This window comes from Apus apus, chromosome 26 (assembly GCF_020740795.1).
Source record: "Apus apus isolate bApuApu2 chromosome 26, bApuApu2.pri.cur, whole genome shotgun sequence".
NCBI lineage: Eukaryota > Metazoa > Chordata > Aves > Apodiformes > Apodidae > Apus > Apus apus.
The window spans coordinates 3,780,245-3,799,804 of NC_067307.1; the positions used below are offsets into that span (position 1 = coordinate 3,780,245).

The 19,560-nt window shown below is 46.8% G+C and overlaps 1 protein-coding gene across 3 annotated transcripts in view; it reads right to left on the reverse strand.

Annotated features, from left to right (window-relative positions):
* Positions 1 to 7,936: 7,936 nt before the first annotated feature.
* ZMAT4 (zinc finger matrin-type 4) overlaps positions 7,937 to 19,560 on the reverse strand; it is a 55,782-nt gene continuing 44,158 nt past the window's right edge. For all 3 annotated transcript variants that reach the window (XM_051640848.1, XM_051640847.1, XM_051640849.1), the window contains 2 exons: positions 14,645 to 14,741; positions 7,937 to 8,524 (listed from right to left, as the gene is read on the reverse strand). In XM_051640848.1, coding sequence (XP_051496808.1) covers positions 8,509 to 8,524; positions 14,645 to 14,741 — 113 coding nt within the window. In that variant the 3' untranslated portion in view covers positions 7,937 to 8,508. The remainder of the gene's footprint in view (positions 8,525 to 14,644; positions 14,742 to 19,560) is intronic.

Sequence of the window (19,560 nt, forward strand, 5' to 3'; positions counted from 1 at the left end):
CAACACTAGTCTCATTAAAAAGTGTAGTGAGTGGCACTTTACAGAATATGCTGTTCCGAACTGGCTTTTCACTATGTCTTCCTTTCTGGATGGAAAGGCTTGTTCTGATCTATTTCTGACTGCTCCAGGCCTTTGAAAACCCCTTTTAGCCCCACAGTGTTCATCTCACCTCACAGAGCAGCATTTATCCTCCACAGCCCACCTGTACAGAGGGGCCATGGTGGGATGGGCCTTTTCCTGCAGCAAAGGGACTGCAGGGCACAGCCAGGATGGGCAGTGGGGGCTCTGTCCTACCCCAGCACCAAGAGACCCCACCCTGTGCTGCTGGAGCTGCCCCAATTTTCTCCCAGCCCACCACTGAGGCTGGTACCGGTGAGGTGGGTCCTGGCTCTGGTGCCTGTCTCAGGTGCCACTGAAGGCTGGGAGCTGCCATATCCCATAAAAAATCAATTAAGGTTAGCTTGGGTATGTGTTGCCTTGGGCTGACAAGGTGCAAACCAGCTTTTTTCTGTTTGCACCATAACATCATTGCTGTTGTTACAGGCTGTAGCGATGCAGCAAGAGGCAAGCTGCCAAACTGCCACATTCTTTGATTCAAGCAATTTCTTAACACATGAACTTGTAGGAGGCTTTTTTGCTGTGGAGACTTTAGCCCTCATTTCCAGGAGTGAAAAAAAATCACAAAGTATGGGCCCAACTAAATGCCTAAAGGATTATTTAAAATAATGTTAGATTGCCTGATGAAATAAAGGCTTTCCACAATAATTCAGTGTGTACTCATAAAGAGCCAGTGTTGTCAAATACTAATTTTGAACTCATTCAGTTATTTACATTTACTATGATAACAACTATGATTACATAAATGGATTGAAGCTCTGGAGTGAAACATCCATCCCACGCCTTTGCTTGGTCTCATTTCTCCAGCCACTTTCTTTACAGCAAATGCTCACAGGGTTTTTTTTCTCCCTCATACTGTTCCTTTTGTCCCGCACAGCCTGAGTGGGTGGCTGCAGAAGCTGCAGACTGATTTCAGATCAGCAGCCACACTTCTTTTCTTCTGGAGCTGGTGTGATTGAAAACCCCTAATTCTGTGCTGCCTCCCTGCTCACTGCTCACTGAGAAGTTCCTCTTTCAAAATATTGTCACTCAATATTTACGCAGCGTTTACACGAGCGGTGCCTGTTCTGGTCCCAGTCATGTGCCTACTGCTGCCTTTTTGCACAGCAAACGGGGATGCTCCAGGCAGAACTGACTGTTGCTTTCCCCATTTTCTGCTCTGCTCATTCCAGAGAAACAGGAGGTGGGAGCAGGGGGACCTTGGTTCCTGCTGCAGGAGCATGGTGCTCCTCCCTTGCTCCTCATCAGGATCAGCAAGGGCAGCTTTGCTGGCAGAGAGAAATGGGGGGAAAAAAATACATCTGCCTGTTCTCCCTTCCAAATGCCCTTTACTGTCTGTGTCCTTTGATCCCAGATTACAAGAGCACGTTGAAAATTTAGTGATGCTGAACTTGAACTTGGCTTGAAGCTGCCCGTCTCCCAGCAGCTCACATGCTCCCCACGCCCCCCCCCAGCAGCTTCTCCTTGGGCCCCTTCTCTGCCAGGAGCTGCCACAACCCTCAGTGCAGTCAGGCTGGTGTGGATGTGCTTTTGACTCTGGATTTTTTTCCCCGTTTCCCCGTTATTTCTTTAGTTTCTCTTTTCATCTCTCCCCTTTCAGTCTTGGCTTTTTGCCTCCAGGCCATTTTTCTGCTGAAACACGGGAGAGAGAAGGTGGAGCACAAAACCTGAGCACAGAAAATCACCTCCCGAAGCAGCTATGCTGGTCTGAGCGTCTGGAACAGCAGAGAAGAGTCAAGGAAGGGGATGGGAAAAGAAGGAAGAAAACAAGCTAAACCATCTCCTTGTGCTGAGACCTGCAGCAAAGCCATGGGGACAGTTTGGGATGAAGCACTCATGGGGGGGATGTGAGTTGGAGCCCCTGGAGCTCAGCTCCTAAGTCACAGGTCAAGACACTCCTGTTCTCTCTCTGGAGCTGCTCCTGAGCCCTGGCTGGTGCCACCCCTTCCCTGCCCAGTGCCCTGGACACCATGATTGCCCCCCATGGGGACACAGCTCCATCCCAGTCACTGGCACCTGGTGAAGCCAACACCTTCAGGAGCCAGAGCCTGGAGAGAGAGCAGTGCATTGTTCATTACTGGCATTTTAATTATTCTGCTGGGGCGAGCTGCAATAAAGGGACTCCTCAACTGCGTCAACCTTTTGCCATTTTGCAAGTCAAAAATGCCCAGCAAAAAATGTGATATTTAGGATAGCTTGGAGCTGTCACAACAGGCTCAAAATCCTGTGCTACTGTCCCATTAAATGATCCCTGTTGTAAGGAAAAGAAATATTATGAATGCACCCATGTGTGCTATTAAGAGAAAAACAAAGAGATAAACAAAGAGGCAGAGAATGGTAGATATGAAAACATGTGTCTTCTGCAGTTTCATTTATTATACAATAGATGCAGTTTCTTTCTTTCCCCAGACTGGAGAGACTGGCTTGACAACCATCTCATCAACAGCAGTGTATAATAACATCTCCTTGCCATTAATATGCAAATTGAATTGCACACATTGATTAAAAACATATTAGACAAAGGCTATTGTCAAAGCCCCAGGAGCGCTACCAGGCTCAATTAGAGAGCAGTGGCAGGAGCAGGGGTTGCTCCTTCAGCTGTTGCCACAGCAAGCCAGCCCCAGCAGCTGTTCCCATCCCTGCTGCACCAGCCTAAGCAAAGCCTCCAGGAAGGTGGCTGCAAATGGAGTCCTCCTGTCCAGGCTTCTTGCAGAAACTGGGGACAATCCCCCAGCTCTGCATCCATGCTGCAGTCTGCCTGGCAGGAGATGCCACGGCCACCAGCCCTGCCCAGGTCCCCACTCTGTGCATCTGGGGCCCTCACAAAGTGGTGTAGTGATGCCATTAAACACGCTTCTTCTTATGGCAGCACGTGGAAATGGACAAGACCATCATGGAGAGATGTCCAGGGTCACTGTTCAGCAGCAGCTGCCCATGTTCTGCCCCGTGCCTTTAGCAAACCCCAACCTGCAGCCTCTCTGCTGAACTACTGCCAGAACACAACACTCAGCAGAGACAAACCTCACCAGGTCAACAGGACCAGCTCCATCACCCCTAACTGGCTATGGGAATTAGCCTAGAAAAATTACCCTAAAGTCTTGCAACTGAGCTCAACGGAGTAATTTAGGTGGAGAACACTTTGCTACGTTAATGGAGATTTGCTTTCTCTCTCTTGAGATGCTGAACATTTAACTACCAAATTCATTCTCCCTATCGCCAGATCTGCCACAGGTCGGGAGGTTCCCAGTATCCACTCGCTGGTGAGGGGGAACTTTCAACTGGTCACACACTTGAGGCATTCAAACAAATCCAGACAAGTGCAGGAAGCTGCTGGCTCAGCCAGAAGGAGGAATGCAGACCTCCACATACATAATTTGAAGCTTATGGAAGGTGGGTTTAAAGGTCAGGACTTGCTAATTAAGTTGATGCAATGGGAACTTAATAACGCGAGTACCACTTACATACTGGGAGCATTCTTCTCCCCTGATTAATGTCTTTGTATTAAGTAGTGTCTGTCAGGGTAGAGTCACTTTACACACTGTTTCCATAGAGCTCTATTGCCTTAGCATGAGAAGGCAATTAAAAAATATGTATTATTTGTGCTGCATTATGTCTGAGCATAAAACACTACAGAAAGTCAGTGTCATGCCTCAGAAACATCACCTAATGTATTTGCACCGGAGTCTGAAGAGCTGTGTTAGTATGTGCTACAAAACTCTAATGAAACATGTCTAAAAGATTACAGTTTTGGTGTTAATAATCACATTTCAGCTGTCTCCCAGCACCAGTGGTGTTCCAGTTAGCACTGCTGCTTAGAAGTGTGCGTGTGGCAAGACACAACCAGACTGACAATTACTGAGATTTACTTCCTTTACAGAATGTCCTGCACAGAATTTTAAGCTGGGAAAACATCTGGTCAGAAGAGACAAAGTTAAATACTGTGATGTATAGATGTTTTGCATGAAAAATGCAAAGTGTGATTTTGGGTTTTTTAATGAAGAAAATATATGCAAATGTTTTCACCCTTCAATATAAAGTAATCTTGGGGAATGCACTGCTTGCACTGCATCCATTTTGAAAGATCTCTAATAAATCTGCACACAGCCTTTAAGCCTGGGGTGTTGTACTACTCTTGACATCAGAGAAGAGCATGCAATCTGGAGGTATTTCTGCAGGGATCACTGACTTCCCACTAGGAGATTTGTCTTTTTCCATCTTGCTTTGAAGGCCCAATGAACTTAGGAAAAGCAAGAGATTAAAAGGATTTAGGGACCAAAGCTTGATTGACTGGACCAGGACAATATTGGCAACAAATGCAAATATTGTGCTGCTCTAGTTGCTCCAGTTTGATGCAGGACAGAGCAGGGGATGTCACACGGCATCTCCTCACCAGGGCTGGGTACTGTGGGACGTGGCAGTCACACAATCCTTCTGCTTTGAGTCTTTGCAGCATCACAGGACAAACACTCTACCTGAAAGCTGCCAGAGGGCCATAAAGTGTTGATTTTTCTCTATTAGAGACAGGTTTCCTGTCTTTGGTCGTTCTCTTGGACGAAGTGGGCCACCAGCTCCTGGTGAAGGGGACACGCAGAAGAAAGGCAAACTGAGGGGACTGGGCTGGGCACCAGGGCTGAGCTCAGCCTGGCTCGCTGCAGCAGTGTCAGAGCTGTTGACACATCTGCCTAGGGAAATAAATTGTGTTTGTGCTGTAATTAATTTGCTGCAATTAGCTTGCAGTGATCCCTCGAGCACGCATAAGATTCTTTCATTTCTCTCCTGACCAAGTCACCTGCAGCATCCTGGGCGCCGCCTGGAGGAAGGTGCAGGGATGCAGGAAGGGAGGGTTTTGGGGGAAGGAGGCTCAAAAAACTCAGGCAGCACACAGATGACTGATGTGTCCTGTTTCTGTAAATTATTCTCTCTGTAAAGAGGCAGTTTAGCTTCAGAAACACTGGCATCTTATGTTATTACCCACAACACAATAAATGAAACAGCCCCACAGCTATGAAACCAAAGGAGATGGTTACTCATCTGTGAAGAGCCCATTCTCCTCCACACATGAAAGGCATTGATGCAAGAGCACAAATTAATCACATGGAGCTTCTTCACGATCTTTTACTGTCCCCAGAGAGTAGACAATCAGGCTCTGCAGTGCCTCTGATCCCTCCCTGGCAAGGCTGGAGGCACCTGCAGAGCCGAGCTCTGGGCAGTCTCTGGGATGGGGAAGAGCAAAGGTCTCTCTTCCTCCTGGGCTCCTTCTCTCTGATCAGATCCCCTTAGCGAGGAAGAGGAAAGGAGATGCTGCTGGCTGGTGCAGTGCAAAGGGCAGACCTGGAGCACAGATAAAGACAGTCAGGCAAACTTAAAATCAATGTGAATTTGTGAGACTCTCTCCTACCTGTCACAGCTGAAACGTGTTGGCCGCACACTGCCTGTAACTTCTGTCATGGCACATGATATTCATATTCATTTACCAAATACAAAGATGAGCAGTAGCACTGCTCTGTTCTGTCAGGTCAATTAGCCCAGCTACTGTACAGATGTATCATGGCCCTTTGATTAAATGCCAAATAAAGATAAAGCACCAAACCTTGCATATTAGGTATCTTGCCAACAGATTTCATATGTTGTGGCAAAAAAATCCAAAACTAAAACCCAAACCCAAATGACAGGAGCCTCATTTCTTCTTAGACTAGAAGGGATCTGTTTAGTCTTCACTACTGGCAGGCAAAATAACATGGGCTTCTGTGGAGCAACCTTTATTATTGCTCTTCCTCCTTATTTAGGAGAACTATTTCTCTTCTCTTCTGAAGATTTGGAAAGAGTCTTTTAAAAACAAATCTGTTCATTTCCACCAACAAAAATAGGTTTGTTTTCATTACAAGGGTGACCGAAGCAGTGAGGTAGTGAGGGGATCTCAAGAGTCCCAAAGTAGAGAGTAATTAAGAACAAGTAACGTTGTATTATCTTTGTGAAGCAAAGCTGAAGAGCTCTGTGCTCTGCTGCCTGTGGCGTGTGTCGGGAGCTGCAGCAGGAGCACCCTGCAGCTCCTGCACCCAACCCTCTGAAGATGGACTTCTTCCCATAGTAGGTGAAGATATGAAAAATAGAACCCTGTCAGCAGCAGATGAAGACTATTTTTCTTCCTCTGACATCACAAGGTCCCCTCCATGCAACATCTGCTCCTGCTTCATCCCTCAGGCTCAGTTACAAGTCAAACTGCTTGTAGTGACAAGTCCTACAGGCACCAGCACCAGCTCCAGAACAGTTACTGCTTAGCACATGCTGCCTTGTGACTGAATGATTTTTAAAATTCCCTTTCCCTTAAATATGGTTCAGCACAGGTTTATGGTTGCACACACAAGTTGGGCACTCAGGTCAGCTCTGCTGTACAAATCTCTGGGTGCTGCTTCCCCCCAGGTGGCCGAGCAGTGCCTACAGCATCCTCTGCTACTGAGCTTGCTCTCTCGTGGGCTACCATGTCACAAATAAACAATCAGTAATAATTCTATGAATATATAACATTACATTTGCATCATAACTGCCATTTTCCAAGGGGCTTGCCCAAACATCCCTCATCTGAAACACACAGCACTACTCCACACCAAAATGGAGAGCTTTGCTTTGGTTTATTTCGGTGCACACAGATTAATCATCTATGAACAACTCGTCCACTTGGCAGAAAATTCACAAACCTGCAGTCCATGGTGGTGAGCTGTGGATTAAATTAAAACTTTCCTCGATGCAGAGCCAGTAGCAGCAGGTCACAGCTCTTCCTGGAGATGCTGGAGAAGTGGATTTGCACCTTGCTAGGATTCCTGGTGGATCCGTACAGGTCACTGCTCACTTCCAAAGACACAAGCAAGCCTCTAGCCAAGAGTGCACAGAAAGGAAACGTCAAAGCCTGTTATTTCAGAGATGCAAAAGCAGGGAAATGGCCACAGTCTTAGAAGAATTGTGCTACGACACATACATAAAACAACCAAATTGCTCTTTAAAAAGGTGGTGCTTAATCTCTAGCAGGATTCACGAGACAGGCTCTCTGCATGCAAACTGCACTCACCAGTCCCTGTAGCCACCAGGTGTGTTTTGCATCGCTCATGGTACCTACGTGAAGCTGGACCACGTTCATTGCAGCTCTTTGCATTGCAGAGGTAAGAAACCTGGTCTTTGTGCTGACTGCAGTAGAGTAACCAAAATCCTTGTGAGCGTCCACTACCCTCCAAAACCAGGGAGGAATAAACCCCTTCCCCATAGGTGAGCACCAGAGTGCAGCAGATGGGAACCTGGCTGAGCCCTGCGCAAACGCTGTTCCTCTGGGACAGTCCAGGCTGTGTTTCTATCAATTCTTCTCCCCCTTTTAGTTTTTTCCTGCCTGTGAGCAAGGACTCCCCAAGCCTCCATCCCCGGCTGTGGAGCGAGGGTGTCCTGGGTGCTGGGACCTAGTGGAGGGGCTGCTATTGTCCTCCCATGGCTCCTGGCCCAACTTGGTGTCATCGTGATCCTGCAGCTCCTGGTCCAGCCTGGTGCCACCGTCATCCCGCAGCTCCCAGCCCAGCACGGTGCCATTGTCATCCCGAGGTCCTGTCCCAGTCTGGTTCCACTGTCATCCTGAGCTCCTGTCCCAGTCTGGTTCCACTGTCATCCCAAGCTCCATTGTTATCCCGCAGCTCCCAGCCTGGCACAGCCACACAGCTCAAGCTGCTCAGGGACTGTCGGCCTCGGTGTCCTGACCCAGCCTCCACACACCACTTAAAGCCAAGGGCTTCCATCTCACCTGCAGGAATCCTACCAGCAGGAAAAGGATTTAACACTCTCATTTTAGTTTTCTTTGCTCAGTGAACTTCTGTTTCTCTGAAGACAAAGAGGAAAAGCAAAATATTCATCCATTACACAATCCCTGTGATTCATTTTTTGCTGCTCTTTATGTGTTGACACAAACCATGCTGGAGAAGGTGAAGAAAGTATGTTTATTTCTGGTTGAAGACTGGTTACATCACTGTCATGGATAACGTAATAGAATAATTTTATACTCTGGGGAGAAATCTAAGAATAAATATGAAAAAGTAAAATATTTTCTTTCCACTGTCTCTGAAGATGAGTGATGATTAAGTGCTGTATTTACAGGATAGTTATCATACTCTAGACTCTGTGCTGAATAAATATTATCCTGAAAGGGTAAAAAAATCCATTGAAATATTTTAACTCACCACAAAATTAAAAAATAAAATAAAATAAAATAATCCAGGTATTTGTCCAAAGCGCAGGTTAGTTACATGTTAATTATCGAATCCACAGGGGATTGCAGTCCAAGAAAGCATCCTCTCATGGCTGGCCAGCTCCTCTCTGCAGAAGCAGCCTCAGTGCTTTTCCTTCTTGGCTGACGAGCAACTACTGGTTCTTCAGGCTGCAAGACAAAGGAAGCAGGAATCACCCCCCATCCCACCGCTCCTGGCCCAGAGCTGGGTCCTGGAGACTCTGGAGCTCTGTGCAGGTGTCTGTCCACACCTACCCAGGCAGCCCCCGGAGCCCCCTGCAACTTCCCTGCAACTTTGGTCATAATAACCAGAGAAATGTTCTCCTTGAGCAACGGGGAAACGTCAGTTCTGAAACAGACACAAACTCTTTCCACCCAAAACATATCTGCAATTTTAAGGACAGTGCTGTATTTTATGGCAGAAAACTGCAGTAGTGATTTGGAAAAAGTGCACTTTCCTTAGGTCCTCAGTGCCAGCTGGTTTGGGAGCCTGGCACACCCTGCAGAACCTGCCTGGTTCTTGACCCAACACATTTTTGGCCCACGAGGAATTTCTCATTCAGCAACACTGGTAAGGTCAGGTTTAAGCTTTGAGAAATCAGTCCAGTGTTTATGCTTCATATTAAAATAATTAATCTGTACACTTGACACCATGAGACAAAGCCATTCTGGGCCTTTCAAATTATGATCAAACCAGAAGATATCAGAGATATCTTTATTTTCCTTTACATTAAAAGGAAGGGAGACAATTTAATCCTATAATGAGAGAAAGTATTACACCCTCTCTCTTCATAGGCGGTGTAATTATTCAGCTGCTCTCTGGAACTGAAATAATGACAAATTAAAATGCCTTTCAACTGCATCTACCTTTTATAACTATTCATCTTCTGGAGTTATTATCACTCTAAAGGCTTCTTTATCTTTTAGGCATCAGACATGATGCATTATAGAAAGCACATGGAAAATGTTACTGCTACCAATAAAAGTTGGAGGCAAAGTAAGAACAAAATAATTTGGCTTTATTGTAAACTGGTACAACCTGAGTATCTAATATAATTTCCTGAAATTTATTGGAAATCTTCTATCAAAGCCTGCACTCATTCTGGGTGAGGATGCACAGGGGGGAGTTCACCCTCCCAGCACTGGGGCAATGCAGGGGAAACAGAAATAATATTTTCCATAAAATCTGACACAAATGAAGTCAAGCCAGGAACTGCCAAAGCCTTCCTCTGGTCCAGCAGTCCTGCCTTTTGCCATGGCACAACATTCCAAAGTCCCCGGCACAGGGATAGCCACAAACAGTGGCCGAGGATGTGACTGCCCTGGCTGCTGCCCTGGCCACTATCTGCATCAGGTAGCACAACCAGGACCATGTTTCAAACACAACAGGCTGTAACTATTTGTTTACACTTTCTTAAATAGATTGAAAAAAATATGGAAATGCAATCATGGTGAAGGGTGACATTTCTCCAGGCACGATATTTACAATACTTTGATTAGCTCCGATTTCAGAACAGCCAAGCAGCTTATGTTAATAAAGAACCCATTCCAATTAGACATCTGTGTTCTCAGTCTGAAAAAAACCCTGAAAACCCCCTCACAAGCATCAGTCCTCACAGGCTGCCATTTGCTCCTCAGAGGCCATTATCATTAATCATCTGGGCTTTCACAGGGTGCAACCCCATGAGAAGGTGAAGGGCTGTGCAGGAGGATGCTCAGAGGTCACCTTCCAAACTGGACATGACCATTCTCAGCCCCCAGGCACTCATTTTGAGCAAGTATTGCACTCCTCCTGTACCTTTAGGTTCCTACAGACTCAATTTTACCCAGTGATAGCTTCAGGATTGGGCCCCCTCTCTGCAAAAATCCTAAAATTAATCAGAAAGTGTGACTTTGAAAGGGAAACCTAGACATGCATTAGCATCTATGAATGTGTAAATGAGTGGTTATAAAACCCCGGAATACATTTGTGAGCTCTAGATATGGCAGAGAGGTCTGGCTGATCAAAGAGACAAAATAAAGGCAAGAAGATAAAATTCTTCTTTATGGAAGGGGGAATCATTATCCCCATATAGTCAGACTCTTAATTAGTGGGGCTGATCCCAGCCTCTGGTCGCTGACAGCCAGCACGGCAGGCAACGCCTCCCAGCTCGCACTACCCGCACGTTATTGCAGTGTTTGATAGATTTGCAGCTGGCCCAGAGATGGCACTCCCATCAAACGTGGGGCTCTGCCAACAGCATCCTTCATCCTTTCATCCACAACCCCCTGAGGAGCTGCCTCGGGCAGCTTCCTCGAGCTGGGCTGTTTTCTCCTGGATGGTCACAGCGCCCTGTCCCCAACCCCACTGCCCACACATGCTAATTAAAGGAGGGAAGTGCTTTTTGCAAAGCCCTAAGTTAATATTCCTGCACAAGCATTTCTTTGACCCAGATCTGAAGCTGCTCTGGCTTCTTTCACAACTACCCAGGACTTCAGTTCTCTGTTGTTGGTTGCAAATCGCTCCTAGCAGCAATTCTGCATCTTTCCAGTTTACATAAACTGGGAAAGGGGGAAGTTTTGATCCTTTCAGCCTATCGTAAGCAGTAAGGAGCAAAGCTGGCATGTGATTCTCTCCCAGTATTCCACAGATAACGTGCCCTCCTCCCTGCAGCTCCTCACCAGCTGGTGTTCCTGCTGCCACCGGTCCCCATAGAAACAGAGCGGCCGGTGCCGAGCTCGGTCGAGCCGGAGCAGCCACCGGCACCGTTGCCTGCCTTCACCTCCCTCCTCCTGCTGCGCGCTGGGGGAGGAGGGAAGACTGAAAAAACCCACTTCTATTTCTGGAAAGCAAGTCAAACAATGACTCAACCATTTCCACACAGTTCATAAATCCCTAATTAAAGGGTTAGTGCTCGTCCCCGCTGCAGATGTTCCAGAGTCCAGCCACATTCCACAACCTGCTCCCGTGCCTGCTGCAGCTCTGCTTTCCAGGGCCGTTTGGAAGCAGCCCCATGGGAATGCACATTTCCCTTAGAGCCCTCATGAACACTGCACGACCCCTGATGTAAGCAGCCCGGATGCCAGATTTGTGAGGCTTTAAAAGAAATATCCTCCTGTGTCTGACTCTAGCCCAAATTCCTGACTTTATGATAGGATAAAAAAAGGATGCATTTTTTTCCTTTCTTTTCAAATACATGGTTCAAAGTACCTGCACCCTGGAGAAAACCTGGGAGGTAGTAGACCTTATCTTGCTTTGCATATTCATTGGCCAGAGGGATAAGGACTAGCTCAATATTAACTACCTCCTCCTTCATCTTTTATTCAAAACTAAAATACCATCCAAAACACTTTCAGCTCTCCCCCAGCCTCCCATTTTCCCCACCTCTTGGTCAGACAAATCCAGTTGGAAGCAATCAGGCAAACCCTTGAAATTCCAGTAAAGAAGGATCTGAGCTCTCCCCACCAGACTCCCCCAGGGAGGAGCAGTGGCTGCGGGGCTGGAGCTGCGAGGTGATGGAGGGCCAAGGCACGTGGCCTGCAGAGCTGTAGCTCAAGGGCTGCTTCACGGGTTATTTAAAGCAGCTCTCGCAGTGCCTGGGTTGTGTGATGCTCTCTGGAGAGCTCTCAAGAACTATAATAAATACCAGCAACTTGACTTACTCCTCACAAAAGTTCTTCTTTCCTAAAGCAGCTTTTCACCAGACTCAACTGCCCAGTATTCTTTTGGGTGCTACCAGCTCCCAGCCTGCAATCACCATCCCCGCTAACCTGTCCCAGAGCAAAATCCCTTTCCCTTCACAGTCCCTTCCCTCTTTTGTTTTGGTGGTGGGTTTTTTCATCATATGAAGTGTGACAGCTACACAAAATGTTTTGTTGCCTTAGCAACTGCAATCCACTGGCTTCAGACTGTATTATAAGGGAGAGGACAGTCTTGACAGTAACCACCAATAATGAGAACAGCAAAAAACAGTGGGCAAGCCCCTAGCCCAGGCGCACAGGAGGGTGGGCAGGAGGGACCTGGCCCTGCGAATCACAGAATCACCAAGGCTGGACAAGACCTTTAAGATCATCAAGTCCAGCCTAAGTGCCACATCCAGTCTTTCCTTGAACACATCCAGGGAATGGTGCCTCCACCACTTCCCTGGGAAGTCCATTCCAATGTCTAATCAGCCTCTCTGTGAGGAAGTGCTTCCTAATATCCAATATTATTTGACTTAATGCAGTGAGGGACCTGGCTCTGTGGCCACCCCACGCCGAGCCAGCTTCACCCCGCACCGGGACACCACGCCAGGGGACACTCAGCACAAGGACCAGCTCTGGATTTCTAAATTAACTTCCTCTGTATAGAAGGGAGAATGGCTTGTACAAAGCTACAGGAACATTGATGCAGCCCTGTCAAAATCTGCCATGTTTCTGCTGTCCTGCACATCCCCTGGCACGGGCAGCAGGGCTGAGCTGGGACACCACCACTCACTCACACAATAGCCAAGACATGGTGTAGAACAACTTTTCACAGTGTATTCACTGACAGCACTAGGAATGAAGATTCCTTCATCTTTGTCCACACTACAGATAATTTCTGTAGGCAGGAAAATATGGGTAACTCGTTCCCTCAGTCCCATACAGATGACAGTGAAGCTGCAAAAACGGCTCTGAACAAGGAGAGTAAAATCTGGTTACATACTAATTACAGGGTGGGAAGAGCTTTTGCTGTGCACCAAGCCAAGCTGCCAATCCATTGTCTCCTGTGGTTCTGCACTTTCCTATTGGCACTGGAAAGATCTGCACTGTGCTTGGATACTCAGCCTCAAATAAAATTGTATAAGAATGAACAATGGATGAAGGAAATAGAATAATCAGAGCAATTTTCCATAGAAATTGGTCAGACGAATGTCTCTAATTGGCATCCATTATTACATTTGTAACATACTTTCTTTTTTAATTTATTACTTTGTTTCCTCTTTGTACCAAATGCCCATGGAAATCTCTTGGGACCAGATTTAAGCCATTAAGAATAAATAATAAGAAACTAAATTTAGAAAGACCAATAGGAATATTCATCTGCAAAAGAGGAAGGTCCTTAAAAAAAAGCCCTGGGAGTCCTGCAGGCCTCTGTGCTGCTCTGGTGTTTCCTGGCTGGATCCTCACTGAGATGAAAGAGAAACGGGCCTTCATATCAATAATTAATGTGTCTTCCAAGATCCAGAAGCTCAGGAACGACTGCGAATGCCACCGAGTCTCATCAAACAGTGCAGAGCTGTTTGTCTCATCCCTGTGCTCCAGAACCCCCCGTGACACCCCAGCCCCTCTGACTGCTCCATGTGCCCAGGACAGGGTTTGGCTGCACCCTGGTCCTTCCCTGTCACCCCCTGGTTCCCACTGTACCCCGCCTTTGCAAAGAGGGGACGAAGAACACCACCTCGTTAGGAAGTCTCACACCATCAGCTCCTTCTGCTAATTGAGACTAGGTTGTGTTTGGAAGTCATTCAAGTGCTACATGGATAAATAGGACACAGCTAATATGAGTAGTACCAGGAACCTTTGAAGGTCTAACATCAACTGGGGAAGGTCTGCATTTATCCTTTGGTAGCCTAGGCAAAATTAGACATTAGTAGTTATTGCTGGTTCTGATCATTCTGCCTCATCTCTCTGACTGCCCATAAAGCTACCTGAAGCATTTCAGTAACAAATGACACCTTTTATATCCTTTCTTTAATCTGGGCAGTCCTGAGTGCTCCAGCCTGAAACAGTTCCCAAAGCTCACATGTAAGTGTATTAAGAGAGATTAATTCATTAGTCTGCTCTCTGGTAAAATGTATTTTTATCACTTCATTTTAATAATTTGTATTAATTGACAGAGCAGACTCCCCCCCGAGTCTCAAAGTTGGGTGATACCCAGCTGCTCTAAATCCCAGCATAAACATTTTCACTTGGAAACACCTAATCCCTTTACACTCCCAGTGTCTCTTTGGAGGTTTGACACAGGGAAGAAGCTGCAAACTTGGAATCATTAAGCACAAATGCTTGTGGCATCAGGACCCAGACAACATTAATGTCTTGGTCACTGCTGCCCACTTCTCCTTCCTCTGTCCCAAACCAGCAGACCCTGCTCCCTTCGAGTAGAGGATGGGCAGGGATTTGGGTCTCCCAATATCCTCTGATACGTGCCAGTGGGGAGGGACAGCAAACCTTGACCTGGCCGGGATGGGGGAAGAGAAGAGCAGAGATACAGGTCACATCTAGGCAGGCACAGACAGGAGGTGCCAGGAGAGGCAGGAAGGTACCCACTTGGTTTGGTGTTTGGAGCCCTTCAGGTGCGCGTGGTACTGCTCTATGGAGTTCAGGGTGACGTTGCAGATGTTGCACGTGTAGCTGCGCTTCAGGCCTGTGGAGAAAACACAGTCATTAATTGTTAATTGTTAACCTGCCCTCAGTGCTGGCTGGGTACTTTGGTGTAGGCTGAGGGCAAGTACAGGGAAGAAAAACACCTTCATGCCTGGGCTACAGCCTGTTCAGGATCAAAATGGTAGCTGGGATGTACAAATGAGTGAAAATGGCTGATGAATTGGAAAAAAACCCCAAAACAATAATTAACCTTTTCCCCCAGCAAATTTCTTATTAATTAGAAGGTCCTCAGATGTCAAATTTCATTTCCAGTTTCCTAGACACTTCTCTTTACAGTAGCCCATCTATGTACTTTTCCAGGCCAGGATATTCAAGCATTACTGAAGTCTAAAGGAATATTTTATAGAGGCACAGACTGAGCTGAACCAAGCAGGGTTCAAAGACAAATCCCTCCTGGAGATCACAGTCCCTGCAGCACCAGCATTCCTCTCCTTTGGCTTCCTCACAGAGCATCTCTGCACTCAGGCTGTACATGGGGCCCCATTTATTCCTCTGGGTTTTGGTGGCCACCACAATCCAGGGCAGTTCCTCATTAGTGCATTTAGGAACCAGATCACTTGGGAAGCCTTTTCTTTTTTTTTTTTTCTTCTCTCCAGAGGGATGAACTCTGATTTACCCACTGCAGTGGGTCCACGTTGCTGGACACAGCCACTGATCTAAAAGAACCAGTGCCTCACTCTGTCCTCTGAAGGTCACAGCTGGGAGGTGGCCTGGAAGCCAGGAGCTCACCTGCCCCCCTTCTGCAGCCCCTGCCCATGGGGCAGCCTGAGCTTTGCTCCTTACAGCCCTTTGCACACACAGGAACAAAAAACTGTTTATAAACTGGTTCTCCTGCTCCTGGCCAGCTCAGTAAAACTGGCTGAGTAACATCACAGCAGGTTCTCAGTACAAACATTACGAGGAACTTTTGCTGGTGGTTTTGTTTTGTGGGGCTTGGGGACTTTTGTTTGTTTGGTTTTTAACCTTCAACAAACCTCTCAGCTGCCTCTGCTACTTTCCATTTCATCGGCTATTTGCCTGCCACAGTTACCAGGGATTTTCCCAGTAAATATACTGCATTTTATGTCATTGCTATGTAAATTGCAGAGCACTGCAGAGCCATAAGGCAGCAGAGCCACGGGCTGAACAGGGTGGGCAGCTGCCAGGCTCAGGGAACCACGGGGTTGTGGCCATGCAGGTTGATCTGCTGACAGCAGTGCTGAACCAACCCGGAGCCACCGAAATGGGGACAATGGTCCCTCCTGGGCTGCTCCCTCCAGTGGGGCCACCAGACCCATGGGAAAGACACCCCCTTTCCCCCCCCAAACCCCTGAGGAGCAGCCTGGGGTCCCTGTGCAGAGAGTCTGGGGTCAAACAGACAGCTCTGCCAACTCCTGTCTCTGGGCACAGCCTGCGGGGCAGGAAAACTCCAGGCATGAAGCAGTCACACACAACTCAGCCAGGGGCTGGGAAGCAATTTATATGGAAAGGCAAAGAAACACTCTGGGCAACATTCACTGAAAAACATCCCAGCTGAAGGACTTCGCTGCTGCAGCGAAGATCAAACCTCCCAGCCCTGAGCCACCCACTGCAGACAAGACCTTCCCTGGGCCAGGAACGTGGGTGCACCAAGATCCAATGGGAGCTGGGGGCCTTGGAATGGCCAGAACTGACTGGCACAGGGGAGGAAGAGAAGGGAAGGACAGACAAGGGAAGAGAGAGGAAGGGAGAAAAGAAGAAGAGAGAATTGAAGACAAGAGAATAGAAGAAGATAAAAGAAGAGGAGAAAAGAGAAGAGCCACCATTCCCTGTGTCCTTCAGATATGGCTCCAAAGTGTATCCCACTGGTTGTCACAGAATGTAAAAAAAAGCAAGAGACAGGAAATGATTTACAGACATAATAAAAATTGCTCATTTAAAATTGTAACAGCTTTTATGTTGCCACCAAAGTTCAGTTTTTTACTGCAGACTGATACTCAGGCTGGGACAGTTATTACAGCTTTTCTTCTGAGACATCCTTTCCACTGTTATTTCAGACCTTCTAATAAAGTGAATTGTCCTGAGAGGGGCAGAGAGAAAGGGGAAGGAGGTCATTATTAAGGAGGAGGTCCACGGTTACAGGTACAATATTTGTACAGCACATCATGTCACCTGAAAAACAGTCACCTGAGATGGCCAGACAGGTGCAAACCCCACCATCCTCAACACTATTTATTGTGCTAAACAGGAAAATTATTTCTTCCATATTTAACAGTTTGCATCTCAGAATTATAATTTAATGACTTAAGGCTGAGAGTGTTTTCAGGTCTCAGCAGCACCAGGAAATAAAGACTTTTCCACCTCTGAAAAGCTGAAAATCTAAAAATAGGAGCCCATCAGACAGGCAGCAATCAGGAGTAGAGATGAAGGAGAGAAGGCCTCTTCCCAAGAGACTACGCTGCCCAGTGGCTGCTGAAAATGGCTGATATTAGTTTTGATTCGTGTCAGGTTAGATTTCCTGAGAAGATGCACAGTTTGGTCCACTTCTTTTTTCTTAGTGCCCTGGTGCAACCCTCCCTCTTCCTGGAGAGGATATCAGCCTGCCTAGCACATGACAGATCAAGTAATTATTTACTCACTAATGTTCTGTTTGGCCCTTCTAGATGGGTTTTCACCCAAAATACCCCTCAATGACTTTTGCAACCATGGAAGAACATGATGCTGCTGGGAAAGTTCCTCCATACTTGCAAAAGCTGCAAAATCAGATTCAGTTAATTTCTTTCTCTCTGTTTTTTCTTTTTCTAAATTTCTTTCTCCTTCCATAAGGACCTGGGCCAGGGCATGGCCACTAGCTGGGTTCAAAATCTAATTTTTAGTGGGAGAAATGAGAAGCTTCTTTTAGGAACTAGAACAGCTACAACAAAACCAGTTCCTTGACTGTGTGGCAGAGTCCTGGGCAGAACCAGGCCCTCTTTCCCTCTTGCAGCAGCCTAACTGCAATTTAACTCCATTATTCTTCTGCCTTGGGGAAAGAGTACAGCAGTTTCAGAGCAGATTTACAGGAACAGTCACTTCTCTGCCTCATCTAACACGTTTTCTCTGAAAGGACAGAGTGCAGCTGAATGTACGTTAAACGCCTGTTTCCCTCTAGACACCCCAGAGAGGGACAGCAACTGAGGGCTACTCCTGGTGTACAGGGCAAAACCTGACACGAATTAAGCACATAAATACAGCCTCAAGTGTTTCCAGACCCTGATGCTGTTGTCTCCCTTACCATGAAGAGTGTCAGAGGGTGCTTTCTTCCCTCCTCCTCTCTTTTGTGTTTTAACATCCTAATACTTCCCTTGGCATCGCGGACTGCATTAGCATCACTGACATTACCTTGGCATTACAGCAACTAAAGTAATTTCTGTTCTGTCCTCCTAGGGAAAAAAAAAAAAAAAGAAAAAAAGGAATTGCACATTTCAGAGTCTCTGTGGTCAGGTTTCTGCTTTGGACTGATTCACTTCTGTAAAAAAGTGAACAGAGCGTTTCAAGCTTAATTGAAGGGCTCAGCTTATAAACACCAGAGTCATGGAATGCTTACATGGGCTGCTGCACTCCCAAGGAGCAGTTTTAATGTACCATGTAATAGTCCCTTCTGACTTCCCATAGAATTATTTATTTGCAGAAATTGTTAAAACAATTCATTTAGAACAAGTAATGCATGGCATTCTCAAATTTGATCAGTTTATGTTCATCGTAATTAACTGTACAGGCTGTACACACACTCACCATTCCCTCCTGTACCTACAGACTGCCAAAAATTCACTTTTCCTTTTTCTGAACTTCAGACACCAGCTGTATTACAGTCCCACCTTTCTCAAACACCTCAGGCATCTCTCACCTAGGAATTTGGTCCAACACAAAGTTAACACAATATTTTAAAAATACTTCAGAACTGTTCAGATGAGCCCTTGAAAACAGCAAGTAAGCAACAATGCAGAAATATTTAAATAGTCATCAATATTTTTATGTGTTGTGACAAGGCACAGGACAAAAATCAAATGGCAAAAATGCTCACAGATTCTGTCCTTACTAAGCTGATTTATAAAGCCATTAAGGCAGTAACAGTTTCACAGTCAAAGCCCCTCTTCATAGCTGCCTTTACAAAACCAGCTGGAGTCAGAAACCAGGTACATTTGTGCCACAAGGCAGGAAAAGGCAGGGAAAGGATGGAATAGGCAGGGAGGGAATGGAAAAGGCAGGGCAGGGCTGACCTGGGTGGCATGTTGGCTCAGACCAAGCCCTCGGACTGTGGCTGCTGCTCAGCAGAGATCAGAACTGGGGATGTAAGAAGCTGGTAATACTTTAAATTAAGGTAATAAGGTTCTAACGCTCAGCAGCTAATTTAACAGCATACATTAACAGCAGCCTTATTGAATCTTAATTACTTGTGTAGGTGGAAACGCCACCAGCGATTACAGCTCCTAACTGGGGACATGGATTTTCTCCCCCAGGCTGTCAGTGAGCTGGTGATGATGCACGAGGGGGAATCCTGACCCTCCTCCCTGCATCCCACACCGGAGGGTCTCGGCACTGCTCTGCCACCACAGCCCTTCCCAGCAGCTGGAAACGTGGCCACAGAAGGGGCCGATTTGATGAGGGCAGCAGAACCCCACAACTGCTGGGACACACGGGCACATTTCAGATAGATGAAACATCTCCAGGGCCAGATGGGCCAGTTGGCAAGGGACCAGGAGCTCCCAACACTGCCCAGCCCAGTGCCCAGGATCATCATTCCCAGGGCAGAAGAAGGGCTGCAGGACCTCTCCACTGAAACCCACATCCCAAGACGGATG